The 22,986-nt window shown below is 43.0% G+C and overlaps 1 protein-coding gene across 7 annotated transcripts in view; it reads right to left on the bottom strand.

The window, feature by feature from the left end:
* LOC102988043 (F-box/WD repeat-containing protein 10) overlaps window positions 1-22,986 on the bottom strand; it is a 37,022-nt gene that overhangs the window by 5,950 nt on the left and 8,086 nt on the right. For 2 of the 7 annotated variants that reach the window (XM_028499999.1, XM_028500001.1), the window contains 6 exons: window positions 22,142-22,251; window positions 20,353-20,553; window positions 13,727-13,848; window positions 9,933-10,081; window positions 8,801-8,943; window positions 915-1,073 (listed from right to left, as the gene is read on the bottom strand). In XM_028499999.1, the coding sequence (XP_028355800.1) occupies window positions 915-1,073; window positions 8,801-8,943; window positions 9,933-10,081; window positions 13,727-13,848; window positions 20,353-20,553; window positions 22,142-22,251 (884 nt within the window). The other 5 variants (XM_028500002.1, XM_028500003.1, XM_028500000.1 and 2 more) reach the window with 4 other exon arrangements.

The raw sequence follows: 22,986 nt of genomic DNA, 5'->3' as shown, positions 1-22,986 counted from the left end.
GCCTGCGCGTCCGGAGCCTGTGCTCCGCAACGGGAGAGGCCACAACAGTGAGAGGCCCGCGTACCGGAAAAAAAAAAAAAAAAAAAAGTGACTCGTTACGGTTGGAAGCACTGGAATGGAACTTGGGGAATCATTCCAATTAGGAATCTCTTTCAGACATATTTTTGCTCAAGCTGACATCTCTCTTCGGATGTCATGATTAAGAAAAGGTCAAAGGTGACCTTTTTTTATAGCCTTCTGACTTCGTAACTGAAAACCATTAATTTATTGAGCCTTAGTATACTAGCACCCCCTTACTTTAAGCAAGGAGGACTAATCATTAGGAGGAAGGCAATGTGGTTCGAAGCGATTAAGTGATGTCTTGAGTGAGGCTGTGGTAGAATTTAAAAGTTAAGTCTAGTTGGGTATTTTCACATAACAGCACCCTGAACCTAGCGTCTAACAACACAGTATTATATACAATTAGTGTCGTCATGGTTCTGCTTTCTGTAAACTCATCTGCTCAGTTCTGCCCCACTGGACACTGGGCCGCCTGCCAATGCCACTCCCACCCTCCTGCAAGTCTCTCTGCATCAGAAGCGAGACACAGAGAGCTGGGGAGCTCTCAGGCTGGACGTGGGATCAGGGGCTGCAGGCTGGCAGAACCTCGGTCCCCACGGCAGAGCTGTATCGATCCCATTGCGTGATTGGATCAGACACCCAGAACGAATGAAAAGTAGTGTGGTCCCTGATTGCTAAGTTCTGTGTGAAGTCCCGTGAGTCCCCCAGGAGCCTATTAGTGCAGCCAAGACTGGAGGGGAGCACGGCCCACTCTCTCCTGCTGCCAGCAAATCTGGGGCCGGTGTCCCAGAGGAGGAAAAAACATCATCCAAACAGAAATGCTCAGGGCTCTGACCTCCACACCTACCACCCACCTGTTGCCCTGAATAAAGAAGGACAGCACAGGATAACCTCTGCCGCTGGCTTTCATCACCTTCAGACAGTTCCCATTTAGGAAATTGTAAATGCGGATCTTGCCATCTGCACAGGCACTGATGACCCGGAGGAAGAGAAGGGCCACGTGGAGAACCTCCCTGGAAGGGAACAGAGCAATGGACAGTACCCACCTTCTGGCAAACGGTGTGGGTGTGTCTGGAGTTGGGGCATTTTGGGTACTGTTGGGAGGCAGTGGTCGTGACTGTCCTTGAAACGATGTTGGCCATCATTTTATGATTCTGGATGTAAACCATTAACCCTCAAGACACAGGTGGAATCTACCCCCCTATTCTATGTTATTTTTCCTGCAATTTGGTCACAGTGCCACAAGGTGGCAAAACAAAAAAGCTTAAGTCACAGATTCTTTTTTTTTTTTTTGGTCTGATACATAGATGACCATGCTTCTCTCTTACAATTTGATTCCTAGCTAATACTTCTCATGCTGAGAAGTATTTGATGTTTTGAATCTTTCTAAAAGTAGCATTGTTATATAAAGAAAGAAAGAAAAAACAAGGGAAAATGATCATCTTCATAAGAAGCAAAAACCTGGTATTTGAGCAGTTTCTTTTGGTTCTTAAATTAGTGGCTTTAATTCTTTCAGGGAAACATCCTTAAGGAAAATTGTACCCAGGGGTGAGATTTTTGAGCTCCCTTTTGTGACAACCAGCAGGAAAAGAGAGGGGGATCAGGAGAAGACTTAGGTAGATACCTCCAACAAAATTCTCCCTACAACAGCTGGCTCCAACTTGGGCTCCAGGTAAGTTGGAGTATTCAATTCTGAGAAGTGTAATTACCCCATTGCTGTTAATGCTACTGAAAAATGGACCTTGATGCCACCAATTTGTTAGATCTTATACGTAAAGCAGGTCCATCGATCCCTGCCGTCTCTACCCATCCAAGTCCATCCATGGCCTCGCTCATGTGCTACCTTCTCCATAAAACCATCCCTTACCTTCATTCTCCTCTCATTCCACTCACATACACAAACTTCGGGTATATTGTCAGAACCTCTTGGGCACAGTCCACATCTTATCCATCTTTGCACACCCAGCACAGTGCCTAGCCCCATAGCAGGCCCTCAATAAATATTTGTTAGAAAAGCGAATGTCGACTCATGTTTCAGTGCATGATTGTTGCTACAGTACGTTAAAAGAATGACATCCACTCCACACCATTTGGCCTTGGTCAGATCCCAGAGCCAATATTAAGACTTTTCAAGGCCCCAACAACTAGCAAAACAGAAATAGCAAAGACCTTGAAAGACAGGAGATATTCAAAAAGCAGCAAAGACACCAATGTGGTTTGAATCCCACCTCACATGATGAATGGATGGATGGATAGATAGATAGATCAATCTAAGGTATAAAATAAGTATAAGAAAGTCCAACAGAGTTCCAGTTTTTTCTTAAGATGGAAATACAGTAACTATATTGGTGCACCTAGGTCCACCTGTGGGGGAATCCAGCACTAGGAGGGATGCCTCGTGATAGAAGGGTTGCCTCTTTGTGTATCTCTTTGGATCTTGCTGAGCTAAGCCTACACTTCTCATGGGTTCCTGTAACATTTGGTGGTTCAACCTATACCATTATAGCCTGGTGATTAAAAGCACAGGCTTTGGGATCAGAAAACCTGGGATCAAAACCTGATCCTACCTCTCATTGACTATATAACCTTGAGAAAATAACTTAACCTCTCAGTTTTCAGTTTTCTATTCCATGAAAAGGGGGAACTGCCTCAGAGGATTGCTGTCAGGATTAAATCAATCAAGTTATTTTAAAAACTTAGCCCATACATGACACAAGAGCGGTTTTCATGGTCCTGGCATAACCCAGTCTCCTTTCAGGTTTATCTCTGTTCTAAAAATAAGTCATTTGTCTCCTTCTTTGTTCCTCTTTTATCAAAAGAGACCGCAGAGGGTGATGTCAGTGAAAATGGTGGAGGAAGGAACTCCAAAATTCCGTCCTTCCATAAAAGCAATGAAGAAACTGGCAAAAACTATCAGAATCAACTATTTGGAACTCTGGAAAATAACCAAAGGCTTGCAGCAACCCAGGAAGAACTTAGACAAGAAAATGATCTTAGTCTCAGTAGGAACAGTGGACTTTGTGGCATGTTAACTTACCCTAGTGCAATTCCAACTCCCCAGCCCAGTGGCAGCCATGAAAATATCAATAACAGCCCGCATTCCTGGTACTAGAGGAAACAGAACAGACCTCATTCACAATGAATTATCTGACCTGTCTGGTGGCTTCCTGGGAGACTGGCTCAAAAAACTTGTCATTATTTTATCTTACCAGGAACTTACCCAGTGCTAAAACTACTACCTGGGGAGGGCGGGGGTGGGGGGAATGTTTTGTTAAAAACATAGGCAATGGGCTTCCCTGGTGGCGCAGTGGTTGAGAGTCCGCCTGCCAATGCAGGGGACGCGGGTTCGTGCCCCGTGAGCCATGGCCGCTGAGCCTGTGCGTCCGGAGCCTGTGCTCCGCAACGGGAGAGGCCACAACGGTAAGAGGCCCACGTACCGCAAAAAAAAAAAAAAAAAACATGAAAAAAACAGGCAAATATTTTAGTCATGGTTGCCTAAGGCAATAGATATCTGCTGGGGCAAACAATACACTAACCAAGAAGCTTTGGAGGAAAAACTGGGGAATGAAATGTCTGTAAGGGCTGTGAAAAGCTCAGATGTATTTCTGGGACTCTATCTGGCCACATACACGCCCAGGGCTGTGCACATGCTTGGGGGAGACTTGAAAAAGCCCTAAGCTCTCACTCTTGAATTACCTTGATGGTCTGCACAAGCAGGAAGTGAGGGTTAAGGCAGAGTTGTAAACTGTCTGGCTGAGTGTTGAAGGCTTCCCTCAACAGGCACACAGAGCCCCTTGGCAAAGAATGGGAGGTATTTTATTTCCAGGTGTTCCAATAAAACTCTTTCCAGTCATGAGCACACCACCAAGGTAATAAAACAGTGACTTCAGTGGCCAAACAAGACAAAGAATACAGACTCACTAAACAAACAAACAATAAAAACTACAACAAACTAGGAAAAAAAAAAAGAAAGAAAGAAACCCTGGGCATGGGGGAGAATTTGATTTCCCGAGTTGTCATATTAAAATATTCAGAATGTACAGCTTTCAGCAAAAAAACTGTAAAGTGTAAAAAGACACTAGAGGGTATGGCCCATAAAAAGGGAAAAAAGTAATCGATAAAAACTGTGCACAAGGAAGCCCAATGGTTGCACTTTCTAGACAAAGACTTTAAATCATCTATTTTAAATGTGTTCAAAGAGCTAAGGAAAACCATGCCCACAAAACTAAAGGAAAGTATAAGAATGGTGTCTCACCAAATAAAGAATATCAATAAAGAATTAGAAATTATAAAAGAATCCAAACAGAAATTCTGGAGTTGAAAAACTATACTAACTGAAATAAAAATTCACTAGAGGGGCTCAACAGCAGATTCAAGCAGGCAGAAGAAGGAAAGCATTTGAAGAGAGGTCACTTGAGACTATATAGGCTAAAGAACAGAAAGAAAGGAGAATGAAGAAAAATGAACAGAACCTCCGAAGTCTGTGTGACATCATCAAACACCAACATATGCATAACAGGATTCCCAGAAAAAGAGGAGAGAAAGGAGCAGAAAGAATATTTGAATAATGGCCAAAAACTTTCCAAACATGATGAAAAACATTAATCTACACATTCCAGAACCTCAACTCTAACTAGGATAGACTCAAAAAGATCCACACCTAGACATATTATAATCAAACTGTAAGCAGTAAGAGAAGGGCAGCTCATAACATAAAAAGGATCCTCAATAACATTAATAACTGACTTCTCATCAGAAACCATGGAAGCTAGAAGGCAATAGAATGACCTACTCAAAGTGCTGAAAGGGTAAAAAAATAACTGTAAACCCAGTATTCTATATCCATCAAAACCATTCTCAAAAATGAAGAAATTAAGAAATTCTAAAATAAACAAAAACTCGAAGTTCATCACTAGCAGACCTACCTAATAAGAAATGGTACATGGAGTCCTTCAGGTTGAACTGAAAGGACACTAGACAGTAATTCAAATCCACATGAAGAAATAAAGAGCATCAGTAAAGGTAACTATCAATACAACTACCTAGGAAAATATAAAACAGAGCATAAATGTATTTTTTAATTTATAACTCTTCTTTTCCATCTCATTTATTTTTTTTTAATTTTTTTTTATTTTTGTGGTACGTGGGCCTCTCACTGTTGTGGCCTCTCCCATTGCGGAGCACAGGCTCCGGACGCGCAGGCTCAGCGGCCATGGCTCACGGGCCCAGCCGCTCGGCGGCATGTGGGATCTTCCCGGATCGGGGCATGAACCCGTGTCCCCTGCATTGGCAGGCGGATTCTCAACCACTGCGCCACCAGGGAAGCCCTCCATCTCATTTAAAAGACAACTGCATAAAACAAAAATTATAAGTCTATGATAATGGACACACAGGATATAAAGATTTAATTTTTTACAAAAATAGTATAAAAGAGGGGGGAGAAGGAGTTGTATAGGAGCAGTTTTTGTACACTATTGAAATTAAGTTGATATTAATGTGAACTAGATAAATGAAGACATTAATTGTAATCCCCTGGGCAACCACTAAGAAAATAATTCAAAAATATAGAGGAAAAAAAAATGACAAGGGAATTAAAACGGCACACTAGAAAATATCCAAATATCCATTTAATATCCAAAAAGACCATAACAGAAGACTTGAGAAACAAAAAACTACAAAAGACTACATAGAAAACAAATAGCAAAATGGTAGAGTTAAGTCCATTCTACACTTAATGTAAATGGGTTAACTCTTCAATTAAAAGGCAGACACTGGAAAAAGGATTAAAAATGTGATCCAACCATATGCTGTCTACAAGAGACTCAATTGTAGATTCAAAGACACAAATAAAGGTGAAAGCATGGAAAAAGATACTCCATACCAAAGAAGCTCCAGAGTAGCTACACTAATATCACACAAAATAGAATTTTAGACAAAATTGTTAATGGAGACCAAAAAAGAACATTATATAATGATAAAAGGGTGAATTTACCAAGCAGATGTAACAATTATAAATGCATATTCACCTAAGAGCCCCAAAACATGCTATGCAAAACTCACAGAATTAAAGGGAGAAAGAGAAAACTCAATAATCATAGATGGAGACTTCAATGCAACACTTTAAAAAATGGATAGAACAGAAAATCAGCAAGAAAACACAAGCCATAAACAACATTATAAACTATATGTAGACCTAACACACATATACTGAGCATTCCACCAACAACAGCATACATATTCATACCAGTGCACATGAAGCATTCTCCAGGGTAGACCATACATTAGGCCATACAATGTGTCAGTAAATTTTGAAAGATGGAAATTATATAAAGTATGTTCTCCAACTGCAATGAAATTAAATTAGAAATGAGTAACAGAAGGAAATTTGGGGAATTCATAAACACGTATGGAAATTAAACAACATGCTCTTAAATAACCACTGGGGGAAAGAAGAGTTTAGAAAGGAAATTAGAAAATACTTTGAGATAAATTAAAATAAAAACATGATATATCAAAACTTATGGGATGCAGCCTACAGCAGTGTTCAGAGGGAAATTTATAGCAGTAAATACTCACATTTCTCCAATCAATAACCTAATCTTTCACCTTAAGAAACTAAAAAAAAGGGTCAATCTAAACCCAAAGCAAGGAGAAGGAAGGAAAATATAGAGCAGAAATCAATGAAAAGAGAATTGAAAAACAATAGAGAAAATTAATAAAACCAAAAGTTTGTTCTTTGAAAAGATCCACAAACCTTTAGCTAGAAATTGTCAAATCTTTGCTTAGACTGACCAATAAAATAAGAAATAAAAGTCAAATTACTAAAATCAGAAATGAAACAGAGGACATTACTACTGACTGATGGAAATATTCTGTAATTAGATAGTGGTAATGGTTGCACAACACTATGGATATACTAAAAACCACTGAATTGCATGCTACAAAATGGTAAGTTGTATGTAATGTGACTTATATCTTAATTTTAAAATTGCAAAAAAATATATTAGTACAATACTAGCTATGGAAAAGACATTAAAGAATAAAGGTTTTTTAAAAAAAAAGACACTACAGGGTACAGAAGCTTTTCTAAGGATCATCATTTTTGTCAGCCCTACTTTGCATCCTCTAATTTCATTCCTCATATCCATTCTCTCCTACACTGTATGCAGAATCTTAATTTTGGATAAAAAAAAAATGTTGGACCAAGAGAACAGAAAGGAGCCCTCTTTCTCTGGTCCTTCTTCCATGAAGGACAGAGAGCAAATAAATGCCTTTTCATCCATGTCATATTCTAAAGATGGGTATCAGTGCAATCATTAGAACCCTCCAGGAAGGCGATCTGTCAAATTAGTCCTCATTATCAATCAGCTGGAAATATTTATTAAGCACTTACATATACACAGCACTACTACACATGAGTGGGAGAAAGGGCCCTAAAAATGAGAACATTGACAATGTCCTCCAGGTGTGCTGTAACTGCCTATGGATTTGCTGTAACTGTGCAAGACATCAAGAGCCAATGTGAATGGTATGTTGGGCTGTCATTCGATGGAAGTGGGAATGGTCTAAGAAGGTCTCATAGCTGAGGAAGAGTGGGAGGCTCATAGATTGACGAAATGTTGAACATACTGCTGAGTTTGCTGGGAACAATTATTTTCCAATAACTAAACTAAATCTTACTGAATCATGCTTGGAAGGTTTTAAAAACGCATAGCTACAATTTTCAGGTGACATCACAAAGTTTGAGTCCCTCCCTTGAGGTCAAGTTTTGACAATCCAGATGATATGCTGAGAAGTTTACTGATAATCACCCAAGGGTTGGATAAATCACTGAACACTGGCCTTTCCTGACACCCACCTGTCAACAATGCAGTCATACACCCCAGAGAGAGAACATACACATAAACGCCCATATCCCCCTCCACCGCCCACAAAGCCAGTCTGCCTGTTCAAGAGGTTCCTGTGAGGGTACAAGGAAACATAGGGCCATATTTCACGAAATAACTATCCCGTGACAGATCCTCCTGGAAGGCCCATTTACTCTTTGAATCGATTGGGACAGCACTTAGTTTCCTGGTATTTCTTATAATGCACTCAGGAGAAGAAGCATTATTCATGCAGTACAGGAGTGGCATAGAGCAGCCTGTAAAACCCATGACTGCGGCAGAACCATTAACTGACCACAATACCCTTTCAAATAAGCTTAGATGTGACCTCAGAGTACTTCTTAATTGGCTCCAAGCAGCCACCACCACTAAACTGGGATTGGAAGTGTACAGTGAGTGAAATCCATTTGCTGTCCTGGAATAGAACCAAGCCCGCAGGCTTTAAGGGAGCTCCTTCTTTAAGCCCTTGGTTATTTTTAAACCTTTGGCACTTGGATAATTTTAAGCTTTTGTGAACATGCAATTCCAAGATTTTAAGCTTACTGGAGCTGGCATTATTTGGGGGACAGTTCTGCCAATATTCCTAAGTTTGGTAGGCAACAGACACAAATCTATCCCATGTGCCATAAGTGTAAAGTCTCAATAACCTCTCAAAATGCACATTTAGTATTATTTCTTAAGAGAAATAAGGGAGGACAGGAGAGGGGTGGTCGTGGTGGGCGACAGGCAGAGAGGAGGGAGCAGAGACGGACGGGGGGGTCAGCGAGGGGACCGATCTGCCGAAGAGCGAAGTCTGGGCTCTGGCAGGAGACGGAGCGGGGCAGGACCTGGGTCACGGCTTCCTTGGCACCTACTTTGGATGCCTGAAGGCCATGAGGCACCGCTCGTACTTTCCCACCATGCTCCAGGCCATCACCAGGCCGTCAGCGCTTCCCGACAGGAGATGCCACTGGTCGAAGCACAGACACTTCACGGCTCCCTCATGGGCGCTGAGCGTCTGCAAGAAAAGATGCCTCTGTTTTCAGCCCGTCTTCAACTCAGACTGTGACTCCTCAAAGGCCAGAGCTGGAGGCTTCTCGAGATGAATCCCAAAGCCACACTCCGCCAATCCGGGGCCACCGCCACTTAGCATTTACCTGAGCTGACCGCGCCTTTGCTCTCATGAGGTCAGCGGACTCCATGCCCCCCGCTCTCCGGAGCTCTGTCCCGAGTTAAGGGGGAAGGTGAGCAGGGAGAGGCCTTGCTCCCGGCGGGTCTGTGGCGGGGCAGGCCCCACCTTCCTAGAGTGCCAGAGAGGGCCACGATTTACCCTCCTCTGCTGCCAGAAGGGCAAGGCTCAGGTGTTGCGTCCCCAGCTCCTTGCCAGGACCCAGAGAGGCAGCTGGGCTTCCCTGTGCCTGCAACTGCTGGGCAGACCACGGTGGCGACATCACTGGTGGCAAGAGCCTGCCAGCCCGGCCAGTGCTTCTCACTGCGATCCTGTGTCCCGGCACAAATGACATCTCCCCACCGCCCACTAGGGCCGGGGGGCTTCCAATCCAGCGAGAACGCTTTTTGTGTGTAAACAATCACTTTCTAGACAGCCAGTGTTCTCTTCTCATGAGAGGAAGGAGGAAAACAGTTGTGGCTTTGTTCATTCCTATACCCCACACCAGAATCAGGCTGGAACGTTCCGGAAGAGGAGAAGGCCCTTTACTCGTGCTGCTGTTAAAAGACCCCGAGCCCACGTACCACGCGGAGTCAGAACGCGGCCCCCGCCGCCGCCACCCACCCGTGACGACGCGGCTCACGTGGGCCTTGAGCTTCTACTGGCTCAGAATGGCCCCTTCTCGGGGGGCCTTCCCCTGCCCCTTTTCAGGACCACGCTCTTTAGGGGACTGTCACTCAGCTGCTCTAGGGCAGTCTGGCGAGCTAGCTGGGGGGGCCTGCCCGTGTCCTCCAGCCCCTCGCCCCCAGTGCCCCTCGCCCCCAGTCCCCGCCCCTCACCTTCACCAGCTGGGCGGTGACGACGTGCCATACTTTGACCAGCCCTTTCTCACAGCTGCTCACAATGTACGTGTCACTGATCCTGGTGGCCAGGATGGGGTCTTTGTGTTTAAAGGTCTTCAGACACTTTCCTGTCTCTATATCCCACTCTGAAAGGGAGAGGGAGGGAGGGGTAGGCGCACGGCAGTGGGGCTCCACACCCCATCGCAGAAGCTAAGGCCAGCCGAGCCCATCGTGTCAGACCCCGGAAGGCTTCACCTGGCCCGGCAGCTCCAGAGGCTCACCCACGGTCCAGGTACCTGCAACCCAGCGCTCCCCGAACACAGCCCTTAGGAGAGCCAGCCGTGCATGGACCTTGGCTCTGACCCTGGAACTTAGCCTCGGGGTCCAAGAGGCGGACAGCTCATCTCTAGTAAGTCTCCTCAACTCGAATAAGCCGGAAAAATGCCTCCTATGGAGTGGATTTCAGGAAAATCATGGCAGACGTTCATGTCCTCGTTCCTCCCGGGTGCTGTCCGCCTGACCCACACCTTCTATCCCCCAAGGAAAGAAAGCTGTCTCTCCTCATTTACATTTTAAGATATTTCTGGATCTGACTTTTGGATTGATTTTACTTTTGCGAGACTGTCACAGCTCAGGGCAGGTCTACTGGTGCCGCTACACAGACAGCGTCAGAGCCACTGTACCCCAAACTGTACGTGTTGGGTGGGTATGTGTCCCTGGGTGGGTGGGAGGGCCGAGCTTAAAGGAAGAAGCCGAGAGCAGGCACCGCGAATTCAGGGGTGAGGGCGTTGAAGCCCCCGAAGAACCTTCCTCCTCGGGTAACAGAACACGTCACCTAGGACCACAGAGTAGCCACAGCTGCATCCACACTGCGCTAGCTGTGAAGCAGGCGCCACTCAAAGTGCCTGACAGGCGTTGACTCATCTTCCCGAGGCAGAGCTATTACTAGTCCTCACTGCACAGATGGGGAAACTGAGGCCCAGAGAGGTTCTGTAACCTGCTCAAGATCACACAAGGGGGGAGCCGACTGAGCTGCGGTTCAGACCCAGGGAGTCTGGGTCCACAGGCCACGCTCCTGACCATTAACCAGAACGATGTGAGTACACTTTTCTACACTTGTTTTTAAATATATATTGGCCCTTTCATCAAATTAGAAGTGGGAAAATTGAAAGATGAATTAAAGGAGTTATTGGTAAGGTGTCCTGACTTAAAGAATTTTTGAAGTGTTGGGGGGTACCCTTCAGGTCTCTAATTGTCTCCTTTTTGCTCTATTTTGGTAACCCAGGAAGGTGGGAAGAGCCCAAGCAGGCTGGCTGGTAGCTGGGGCCAGGATTAGGGTGGAGGGAGAGATCTTTGGATACTTTTTTCATTGTGTATTTTGCACGTTAATTTTGACTTTTAAAATATTGCATTAAAGTAAGCATCTTGATTACTGGGTTTCTTTTTCTGTCCCCTTAAATTTTGCACCAGAGGTGAGCGCCTAACTCCCCTTACGCTATAGCCCTGCTGGCGGCCCACAGGACTCTCTCAGCGCAGTGGGAGGTCGTGTCCACCCTTCCATCTTCAGAGCCTCATCCTTCATCCTTTCTGCTCCACCCCTCAAAGCAATCACGGCAATGAGACGCTCAGTCAGTTGGGGAGGGCACAGAGGTAGGGAGTGAGGCTTCCCGGGCAGCTCTGAGCATCCGTGTGTGTCCCACCAGCCCACTGTCCCTTTCCCGTCATTTTCCTCCGCCCACTCCTAACATGCTGTGGGTTCCTGAGGCCCTGGCTTCTCTTCTCTTTCACTCTTTCCTCCTGCTCTGCAAAGGAAATCTCATACACCCCCGGGGCTTCCACCTTTCACTGTACTTGGTAACCACCAAGCTGACCCATCTGGGGCTGCGTCCACCTCCTGCTGCCTCCCCCGGATGTCCGCGGTAATCCCACGCTCAATGGGTTAGCTTCCTATCGCTGCTGTAACAGATTACCACCAGCTTCGCGTCTGAAAACAACAAATGGATTATCTTACAGACGTTCCGCACGACTTCCCAAGGCTAAAATCAAGGTGTCAGCAGGGCTGTGTTCGTTTATGGAGGCTCTGGGGGGTGGGGGGGAAGGATCCATTTCCTTGCCTTTTCCACCTTCTAGGGTCACCCACGTTCCTTGGCTCACGACCCCCTTCCTCCATCTTCAAAGCCAGCAACACTGTATCTCTCTGACCACCCTTCATAGTCATGACTCCCTTCGATCACAGGTAAGAAAATGTCTGTTTTTATGGATCCACGTGATTACCCATGGGCCCACGCCAACAACCCGGGCGCATCTCCCCATTTTAAGGTCCTTAACTTCAGCACATCTGCAAAGTCCCTTTCGCCATGCGAGGCGCAAGATGACACAGCCGCCGGTGTCCGGGATTAGGACGTGACCATCTTTGGTTGGCCGTTCTTCTGCCTGCCACGCTCAACGTGTCCAAAATGGAAGCCTTCACCCCCTCCTCCTTCCCTCCCCCACCAGACTCTTCCTCTGAAGCCCCGTTTCCATCAGCGGTACTTCCAGATACCCAGAGGCCTGCGTTATAAAGTCTGGCCTCACCCTTTGCCCTCCTCTCTCTTTTCATCTCCAGCTAGTGTTGAAGTCCCGCCACTTCTCCTTCTAGAAGTCTCCCTTCTCTTTGTACCATCTCGTGTAAACTCACATCCATCTGATGTCTTCACACTTGCCTGTTCTCGGATATCCTGAAGACATCACAGGTTCTCTAGACTGAGTAAATACCTTAACTTGCCCCCTGTCCCCCGGAGTCACCACCTCTCCAAATCCTTCTTCCTGGATATCACCAGAGCAATCTTTCTCGAATACACATTGCATCACATCAATCCTCAGCTTAAAACGCACCTACCGCCCGCCACGTCTTATAGAATCAAGTTCAATTTCCAACCACGACGCAGAAGGCCCTTGACAGTCTGGCCCCAGACAAACGTATCCGCCTGATCTCCAACACCACACGCTGCAGCCCAGCTGTACAGAGCAAAGGGAAATTCCCCAAATTCGTCATTTTTTTCAATGTTCTGTGATTTGCCTGAGGTGTTCCCTCTGCTTGGAAGGCTCTACACTCTCCCTCTGCGTATAGAACTCCTCCTCCTCAAGATCACACTCAAAGAGCACCCTGCCTGCAGTGCTCTCCCTTTTACTCTTATTTCTACGGTCGCTTAGTGCTCCACAAGCTCATTGGAGCACACGTTTTAGAGCCAGACAGCCCTGGGTTCAAATCCCCACCCGACTACTTAGCAGCTTTGATTTGGGGCAAGTTGTTTTTCTCTCTGAGTTGTGGATTCCTTATCTGCATCCATCCCATAGGATTCTTTTTTTTTCTCTTCTTTTTAAAATTGAAGTGTAGTTAATTTACAATCACCCCCATAGGATTCTTGTGAGAGTTAAATAAGATAATGTATGCAAAGCACCTATCACAGTGCCTGTCTCAAGGTTAGTATTCAATGAATGGCAACTGTTATCATTCACATATTTACTATAATCCCCCATTATATATTTCTACGTGTGTCTCCATTAGAAGACCATGAGATTCTTGGGGAAATAAAAAGCCACATCGGAAGGGCCCTATCATAAGCGCTTTTTGCCTTACCGCCTAGCACAGCACCTGGCATTCAATCAACAGTTGTTGAGCGAATGGGTCCATGGATACATGGACGGTTGAAAGGATAAATGACCGCCCACAGAAATGAGCAAAACAAGTCCTTTGGCAACCCATGGATTTGGGGAAACTTCTGAGAGAGTTGGAGGTGTTTCTTTCTCACCTTTTACCTGGCAATCTTTTGCTCCAGACGCGAGCTTGTTCTTACACACATCCATGCAAGTGATGGTCCCCTGGTGGCCACTGAAGATGCGTACGCAAGCCCCACTGTCCAGATCCCAGTATCTGCAGGAATCAGGCCCCCCCCCAAAAAATAATAAGTTTTTGAGATTTTCTGAGGGCCCAGGGGATCAGACGGTATAGAGTTCAATAGGGAGTTGGAAGGCAGCAGAGTTTTATGAGTCCAAGGCCTGGATCTGAATCCCAGTTGTAGCACCTATTAGCTGTAACTTTGGGGAGGTTACTTAATTTCTGAGTAAGCTTCATTTCCCCATTGATAACATGGAGATGATAATAATAGTAGTTACCTCACAGGGTTTTTGTGAAGAATTAAATACACTAACGCAGTGACTGTCAACCAGGGGTGATTTCTCCCCCCAGGGGTGATTTCCATCCCCTGTGACAATGTCTGCAGGCATTTCTGGTTGTCACAAGTTGGTAGGGAGGTGCTATTGGTATCTAGCATGCAAGGTCCAAGGATGCTAAACATCCTGCAATTCACAGGATGACCCCCCACAGGGAGAATTTTCCAGCCCCAAATGTCAATGGTTCTGAGGTTGAGAAACTTTGCAATAATGCATGTAACACTAGAACAATGAGCAGTGTGTAGAAAATAACTGATAACTGTTAGCTGGCATTAGGTGGAAGGGTCCCTAGAATGGTCACCAGGCTCAGAATCCATGGCACTGATTCAGCGGTAGAGCTGACCTTCAAACAAGAACAACACAACAATTGACCTAAGCCACTAGAATATTTTATGTGCATTTCTAAAGCATAACTAAGAGGTAACGTGGGAACGTGTATGAGTCACACTGTTTTTTTGTTTGTTTGTTTGTTTGTCTGTTTTTTTGGTCACGAAGCTTGTGGGATCTTAGCTCCCTGAGCAGGGACTGAACCCGCGTCCTCGGCAGTGAAAGCACAGAGTCCTAATCCCTGGACCGCCAGGTAATTCCCAGAGTCACACTGTTTTTTAACACGCAAACCTGCCTGAGGTCTCTCAACTATCATTAATACCGACTTCCACTTCAGCCAAATGCCTTTGTGACAGGACAAAGTATCGATATAATGTCAAGATGGTGGGCTCTGGAGCCAGGCTGCCTGAGGTCCAATCCCAGGTCCATCACTTACTAGCTGTGTGATCTCGAATAAGTTACTGAATCACTCTGTACCTCAGTTTCGTCATCTGTAAATTGGGGATAATAATGGTACTTACTTCATAGTTATTATGAGACTTGGCACATAATAAATGATTAGTAAATGGGTTTTTTTGTTCTGTTTTTCTTTAGATTTGTTAGGCTTTTCCTTCTAATATTCCTAAAGGTCCTATGGCTTTACCTGCTCTTCAGAGCCTGCTCCGCACCCATAGTGCGTTCAACAATGTCCCACTGGTCTGAAAAAACAGCATGTTTTTTTAAAATTTATTTTTGGCTGCGTTGGGTCTTCGTTGCTGCACGTAGGCTTTCTCTAGTTGCGGCGAGCGGGGGCTCCTCTCGTTGTGGTGTGCGGGCTTCTCATTGCAGTGGCTTCTCTTGTTGCAGAGCATGGGCTCTAGGCATGCGGGCTTCAGTAGTTGTGGCACATGGGCTCAGTAGTTGTGGCCCGCAGGCTGTAGAACGCAGGCTCGGTAGTTGTGGCGCACAGCCTTAGTTGCTCCGTGGCATTTGCGATCTTCCTGGACCAGGGCTCGAACCTATGTCCCCTGCATTGGCAGGCGGATTCTTAACCACTGTGCCACCAGGGAAGTCCCCAAAAGCATGTTTTGAACTTGTGTTTCTAGCAACATGGCCAACCACATGTCCAGGTTGTTTTTGTAATTTATGCAGAAAAGGTATTTATATTTGAGAAACACTTTTAGAAAAATAGGAATGGAAGGGACAAAGTCATAACGGCAAGCATTATGCTTAATGGAGAAAAAACAGATGTACTCCCTTCAAAAAGCGGAAAAAGATAAAGATGCCTTTCACAGCTACTGCTTAACTATAAGGCCAAGGCAAGTTAGAACAAAAGAAAAAGAAAAAAGCGTAAGTATCAGAAAAGAAGATAATATATTGCCATTATTTCCAGTTGATAAGATCATCTACATGGAAAAACCAAACCAACATACATACTTTGAGGTTAGCAAGGTTGCTGGATACAAGATCCACCTATAAAAATCAATACCATGTCTCAATATCAACAATAACCAACTTCAAAATATAAATGAAAATAAGATACCACTCAAAATAGCAATAAAATTATAAAGTTTACAAGTATTAAATAAGACTACACAAGACTTTTATAAAGAAAAAGTTTTAAGTTCTAAGAAAGAAGAAATGAATGTGTTGCCCAAATTGTTTATAAATTCAATGCAACTCCAATTGAAAGTCTAGTTAGATTTTTCAAGTCAGTAAACTTACCCTAAAAACTCAAAAAATATATACCATAGCTAAGTTATATAAAAAAAGGAAAGTGAAGTGTAAAACTTGCCCCACCATCACATATTAAAACATCAAAAACAACAACAACAACTTAAAAAAAAATCTTTAAAACAAAACAGGGTAGTCCCAATCAGAATCCTAGCAAGTTATTTTGCAGATATTGAAAACTCATTCTAAAGTTTAAAGGAAGAGGCATGAGACCCAGAATTGCCAAAACAATATTGAAGGAGGGGAATAATGTTGGAGAACTGACACTATCCGACTTCAAGACTCACTACAAAGCTACAGTACTTAAGACAGTGTGGTATTGGTGAAAGAACAGACAAATAGATGAATGGAACAGAACAGAGAACCCAGAAACAGGCCCATGTAAGTACAGTCAACTGATTGCAAAGGTAATACAATGGAGCAAAGAGAGTCTATCCAACAAATGGTTCTGGAACAACTGGACATCCACATGCAAAAAAAAAAAAAAAAAAAAAAAAAAAAAAGAATTTAGCCACAGACCTTACATCCTTCATAAAATTTAACTCAAAATGGATCACGGACTTAAACATAAAACACAAAACTATAATATTCTTAGACGATAACATAGAAGAAAACTACGACCTTGGGTATGGCAATGACTTTTAGATACAACACCAAAGGCATGACACATGAAAGAAAGAATTGATAGACTGGACTCCATTAAAATTTAAAATAGCTACTCTGCAAAAGATAATGTCAAGAAAATTAGAAGACAAGGCACAGACTGGAAGAAAATATTTGCAAAAGACACATGTGATAAAGGACTATTATCCAAAATACACAAAGAACTCTCAGAACTCAACCAAAAGAAAACAAACAACCAAAACAAAAAGTGGGCAGAAGAGCTAAATAGACATTTCTCCAAAGAAGACATACAAATGGCCAACAGGCACATGAAAAGATGCTCAACATCGCTAGTTAGTAGAGAAATGCAAATCAAAACCGCAATCAGGTATCACCTCACACCAGTCAGAATGGCCATCATCAAAAAGTCTACAAGTAATAAATGCTGGAGAGGGTGTGGAGGACAGGGAATCTGCCTACACTGCACTTTTCCACAGTGCAGTCACTGTGGAAAACAGTATGGAAGTTCCTTTTAAAAAGCTAAAAATAGAGCTACCATATGATCCAACAATCCCGCTCCTGGGCATATATGTGGAAAAAATGAAAACTCTAATTGGAAAAGATACATGCACCCCAATGTTCATAGCAACGTTATTTTGGCCATCATCAAAAAGTCTACAAGTAATAAATGCTGGAGAGGGTGTGGAGGACAGGGAATCTGCCTACACTGCACTTTTCCACAGTGCAGTCACTGTGGAAAACAGTATGGAAGTTCCTTTTAAAAAGCTAAAAATAGAGCTACCATATGATCCAACAATCCCGCTCCTGGGCATATATGTGGAAAAAATGAAAACTCTAATTGGAAAAGATACATGCACCCCAATGTTCATAGCAACGTTATTTACAATTGCCAAGTCATGGAAACAACCTAAGTGCCCATCAACAGACAACTGGCTTAAGATGATGTGGTATATATACATATATACAATGGCCTATTACTCAGCCATGAGAAAGAATAAAATATTGCCATTTGCAGCAACATGGATGGACCTAGAGAATATACTTAGTGAAGTAAGTCAGATGGAGAAAGACAAATATTATATGATATCACTTACATGTGGAATCTAAAAAATAATAAAAATGAATCTATATACAAAACAGAAACAGACACACAGACATAGAAAACCAACTTATGGTTACCAAAGGGAAAAGGGAGGGTGGGAGGGATAAATTAGGAGTATGGAGCTAACAGATTCAAAGTACTATACATAAAATACATATACAACAAGGATTTACTGTATAGCACAGGGAACTATATTCAATATCTTGTAATAACCCATAATGGAAAATAATCTGAACAATATTTATGTATGTATTTCAGCGTTACTCTACACCTGAAACTAACACAATATTGTAAATCAAATATACTTCAATTTTTTTAAATGGGCCAAAGATCTTAACAGACATCTCACCAAAGAAGACATCCCAAAAAGATACTCCACATCTCAGGTCATCAGGGAAATGCAAAAAAAATAACAAGACGCCACTACACACCTATCTGAATGGCCAAAATCCAGCACACTGACAACACCAAATGCTGGTGAGGATGTGAAGGAACAGGAACTCTCATTGATTGTTGGTGGAAATGCAAAATGATGCGGCCACGTTGGAAGACAGTTGGCAATTTCTTACAAAATTAAACATACTTTACCGTGTGATCCAGCAATTGTTCTCCTTGATATTTACCCTAAGAATCTGAAAACTTATGTCCACATAAAAAACTTGTAAATGGATATTTATAGCAGCTTTACTCATAACAGCCAAAACTGAGAAGCAACCAAGGTGTCCTTCAGTAGATGAATGAATAAATAAACTGTGGTCCATCCAGAAAGTGGAATATTATTCAGCATAAGGACGAAATGAGTTATCAAGCCATGAAAGGACCCAGAGGAGCCTTAAATGCATATGACTAAGTGAAAGAAGCCAATCTGAAACAGCTACGTATTGTAAAATTCCAACTATATGACATTTTGGAAAAGGGAAAATTATGGAGCCAGTAAAAAGATCTATGGTTGTCAGGGGTTAGGGGAAAGCACGAATAGGCAGAGCATAGAGGATTTTTAGGGCAATGAAAATACTCTGTATGATACTATAATGATGAATACATGTCACTATATATTTGTCCAAATTCATAGAATGTACACCACCAAGCATGAACCCTAAGGTATACTATGAACTTTAAGTGATTATGATGTGTCAATGCAGGTTCATCAAATGTAACAAATGTACTACTCTGATGGGGTATCTTGAGAATGGGGCAAAGGGTATATGGGAAACCTTTGTACCTTCCTCTCAATTTTGCTGTGAAACTAAAACTGCTCTATAAAAACTATCTTTTTTAAAAAGGCGGTTTTGATGCAAGAACAGAAAAACAAGCCAACAATACTGTGCTGTATGTTTGAAAGTTGCTGAGAGAGTAGATCTTGAAAGTTCTCATCACAAGAAGAAAAACTGTCACTATGTGTAGTGATGGATATAACTAAATTCACTGTGGTAATCATTTTGCAATATATGCATATATCAAATCATTATATCGTACACCTAAAACTAACACTTCATGTCAATTATACCTCAATAAAAAATTTTAAAAACTCACGCACATGGGTACCAGGAGACACATCCAGGAATGTCTATGGCAGTTCTCTTTGAAAGAATAAAGAACTATAAACAATGCAAATATCCGCCAACAGAAGAGTACATAAATGAGCTATGATATATTCAGCTAATAAAATACTGTATCTCAGTGAAAATAAATTAATTACTGCTACCTACATCCTACAAGTGAATCTCAAAATCACAGCTCAGTGCAAGAATCAAGTACAGATGAACTTTTAAGATACAATTCCATTTATGCTAAGTTCAAGAATGGACAAAAGTAAATATATCGGCATATATATAAATAGGTAGCAAAACTATAAAGAAATACAAGGGAATAATTGGTATAAAATTTAGGATAACATTACCTCTGGTTGGGAGGAAGAAAGAAGGAATAAAAGAAAGGCACCTAGGGGATTTAGGGAATGGTAACACCCTATTTCCTGGCCTGAGCAATGAGCACATGGGTGTTTATTATATTGTTTAAAAATATACATATATATATATATATATATATATACACATATACATATACATATATATGTATATATTTAACACTATTTCGTTTCCATATCCACAAAAAACTACTTTCCCCTGAAGGAATCTATAAAAAGAAATATAAATTATGCCTTCACCTAAGAATGCTAAAGAAAATACTTTTTGAGTCACAGCCTTCAGCTAGAAAATAGACCTGATAATTGCTGTACATCTATCTCATCCAAAGTTTAAACAATATACAAATTTGGGGGTTTTATCTTGCCAAAAAAAGAGTGGGTTATTCTAAAAGTCAGTGTAATTTAGGATAACTTTTGCATAAATGCAAAAAGGTAAAAGCATGCATGCTCTTTCCACAAGCTGCATTTAGGCCTAGGCAGGTTGGGGATCACAGCTTTCTTGGACCACTTACCTGATACTCAGGTCATAACTCCCGCTCAGGAGAAAGTTTTCCTCCTCACACAAGAAGAGGGTACGGACACTCCCAGTGTGGCCTCGGAACTTGATGGGTATCTGCTTTATTTGTATGATGTCCAGAAGCTGGATCTTCCGATTGGATGACACAGCTAACAAATCTCCCCCAGAATAGTGGATGACTCTGTTTCGGTCCCACCTGAGTTGTCAGGAAAAGCATGATCCATGGAAAGAAGAGTTAGTGTCCTTCCTAGAACTCACTTAGCACAGTGCCTTTCACCTGCAGCAATACTATAATGGAAAATCCAGGGCCTTCCAACAAGGAATATAGCAGAAGGCAAGGCCTAATGTTAATGGTCCCTGATGGATCCCCACCTCACACCATAACAAAAATCCATTTCAAATAGATTTAAAACCTAAACACAAAAGGCAAAACTATTTGAATAATTTCTGCTAATGTATGATAAATCAGCAAGACACAGAACAGAGTATGCAGCATTTCCCACCTTCTTTGACCATGGAAACCTTTTTTCATGAAAAACCTCAGAGGAACACACTTGGGAAGCCCTACACCCACTGCATGTCCCACTGCTGGTTTTTTGCTGTTTTTCTTTTTTCCCTTAACCAATATCCAGTGAGCATATATTAGGGGCAAAGTCCCGTGACAATAAGGTGCTAATGGAAAATACAAAGATAGATGAATAAGATATGAATGGACCTTGCCCTCAATTAATTTTCCAATCATAAGATTATTAGCAAATAGATAAAATATGAGCAGGATGACCAAATATCGTCCAAACTGAGATTTTTTTTATTGTGAAAGGGGACACTATTGTTAATTATTTGAGGACCACCGAGTAAAGTGGAATTGTTTCAGTAAACAGGGATATAAAGTCACTCTAAATATGAGGAGCAATTCCTGACGTTTTTGTCCTCATTCCATGTGTCCTATCTAGAGTTCAAGCAGTCATCTTCTCTTCTAAAGAGAACGTATCACCGTACTATCCATAAAATCTCAGCTCTGCCTTTTCCCATCTGCTCTGTCTTCCCCCTACTGGCTGGTCAAGAAGCAATTTGTTAGTAAGGTTCACAGCCAAAAATAGAACAATGATGGCCTTCACAAAATTTTATGAATAAAGAGTGAAGTCCTATGTCTAAAGTATGGCAGAAAGTTGCCTATTAAAGGGTCTTCTTAAGGCATAGTCAAATGATGCCACACTAGGTAGTTATCATAAATACCATTTTCATATTTAACATGGAAAGACATTCACAGTACCTTGCCAGAGCGGGTTACAGAACTATGTATAGCATAGCCCCATTTCTATTTAAAATATGTATTTATAGAGGCAAAGAAAAAATTCTAGGGTAGACATCAATATTAATGGTAGTTATCTCTATGTGACAAGATTGTAGGAGAGCTTTCCTTTCCTCTATACATTTCCTGGCATTTCGTGGATATTTTTCCCAGTAAGGATATATTACTTCTAAAGTAAGAATTAAACAGTAAAGATATTTTTAAAAAAGATTTCATGCCTGTGAATTGTGCAAGAGCTTGTTGGTCAGTGCACAGAAAATTTATAAGGGGAGAGCGACCTCCACCCAATGCCAAGAATGGTGCAAAAATCAAGTACCTATTCTCCAAATGGGATCTCATGTGGGTTTGAGGCTGGGGCTTGAGGTGAGGAAGGACTGACCTTCCAAGTGAGCAAAGGTCACGGGAGTCCTCAGATGCCCGTGTGGGTAGTTCAGGGGTCCCTGGAGACCTGGACTCTGACCACAGTACCTACATGTCAGAGAGAATGCGGATGTTATAAGTGCCACAGAAGACATTCCTCTCCTCCATCTGCACCTGCTGAGTTTCCTGGTTCTGGTATGCGGTCCACAGGTCGTAGTCATTCTAACAAAGGAACACTTACAGTCAAAGGATGGCAGCAACCTGACCCCAGACGCGCATCCCTGAGACTCCTCCCTGGCGAGGGCACAGGGGCCCAAGAGCTCCTCCTCTTCAGGCTGTGGCCACTGCTACGTGGTGATGGGGAGGGACCCGTAAGCCAAAGGAACCCCTGAGTGAGAAAATACTGGGTTGAAGGTCCTGATCCTTCTTCTACCTCTGTGAACTTCCGATGTTGCTGATAGCACAACTTTTCCAAAAATGAGCTCACGACCAGGATGCACACAAAATAAAGTCACCGGTGCCCATTTCACAGAAGCCGGGGTTTTGAGTTCCTGTTGTGTGTGCACGAGACAGTAGAGAGCGTACTCGTGGGAACTCAAGTCACATGTGAAATTCCTGTTGCACGCTCTACGCACTTGTGTGTCAAAGTTTTCATACATCTGCAACCTTCATTTCTCCTTACAGCTGCCTCACAAAGTACATCACTTGCCCCACAAAGTATTCTCACCATTTTACAGATGATGCATCTGAGGCTCAGAGAGGGGAAATCGATTTTATCAAGTCTCAACAGGGGTGTTCCCTGTCCCTTTCCAACGTTCCTTCCTCCTTCCTTCCTCCCTCCCTTCCTTCCCTCCTTCCTTCCTTCCCTCCCTTCTCTCCCTTCTTTCCTTCCTTCCCTCCTTCCTCCCTCCTTCCCTTCCTTCCTTCCCTCCTTCCTTCCTCCCTCCCTCCTTCCCT

This window comes from Physeter macrocephalus, chromosome 14 (assembly GCF_002837175.3).
Source record: "Physeter macrocephalus isolate SW-GA chromosome 14, ASM283717v5, whole genome shotgun sequence".
NCBI classification, from domain to species: Eukaryota; Metazoa; Chordata; class Mammalia; order Artiodactyla; family Physeteridae; genus Physeter; species Physeter macrocephalus.
The sequence above is the reverse complement of the archived record's forward strand: the minus strand, read 5'-3'. Positions and strand labels throughout refer to the sequence as shown.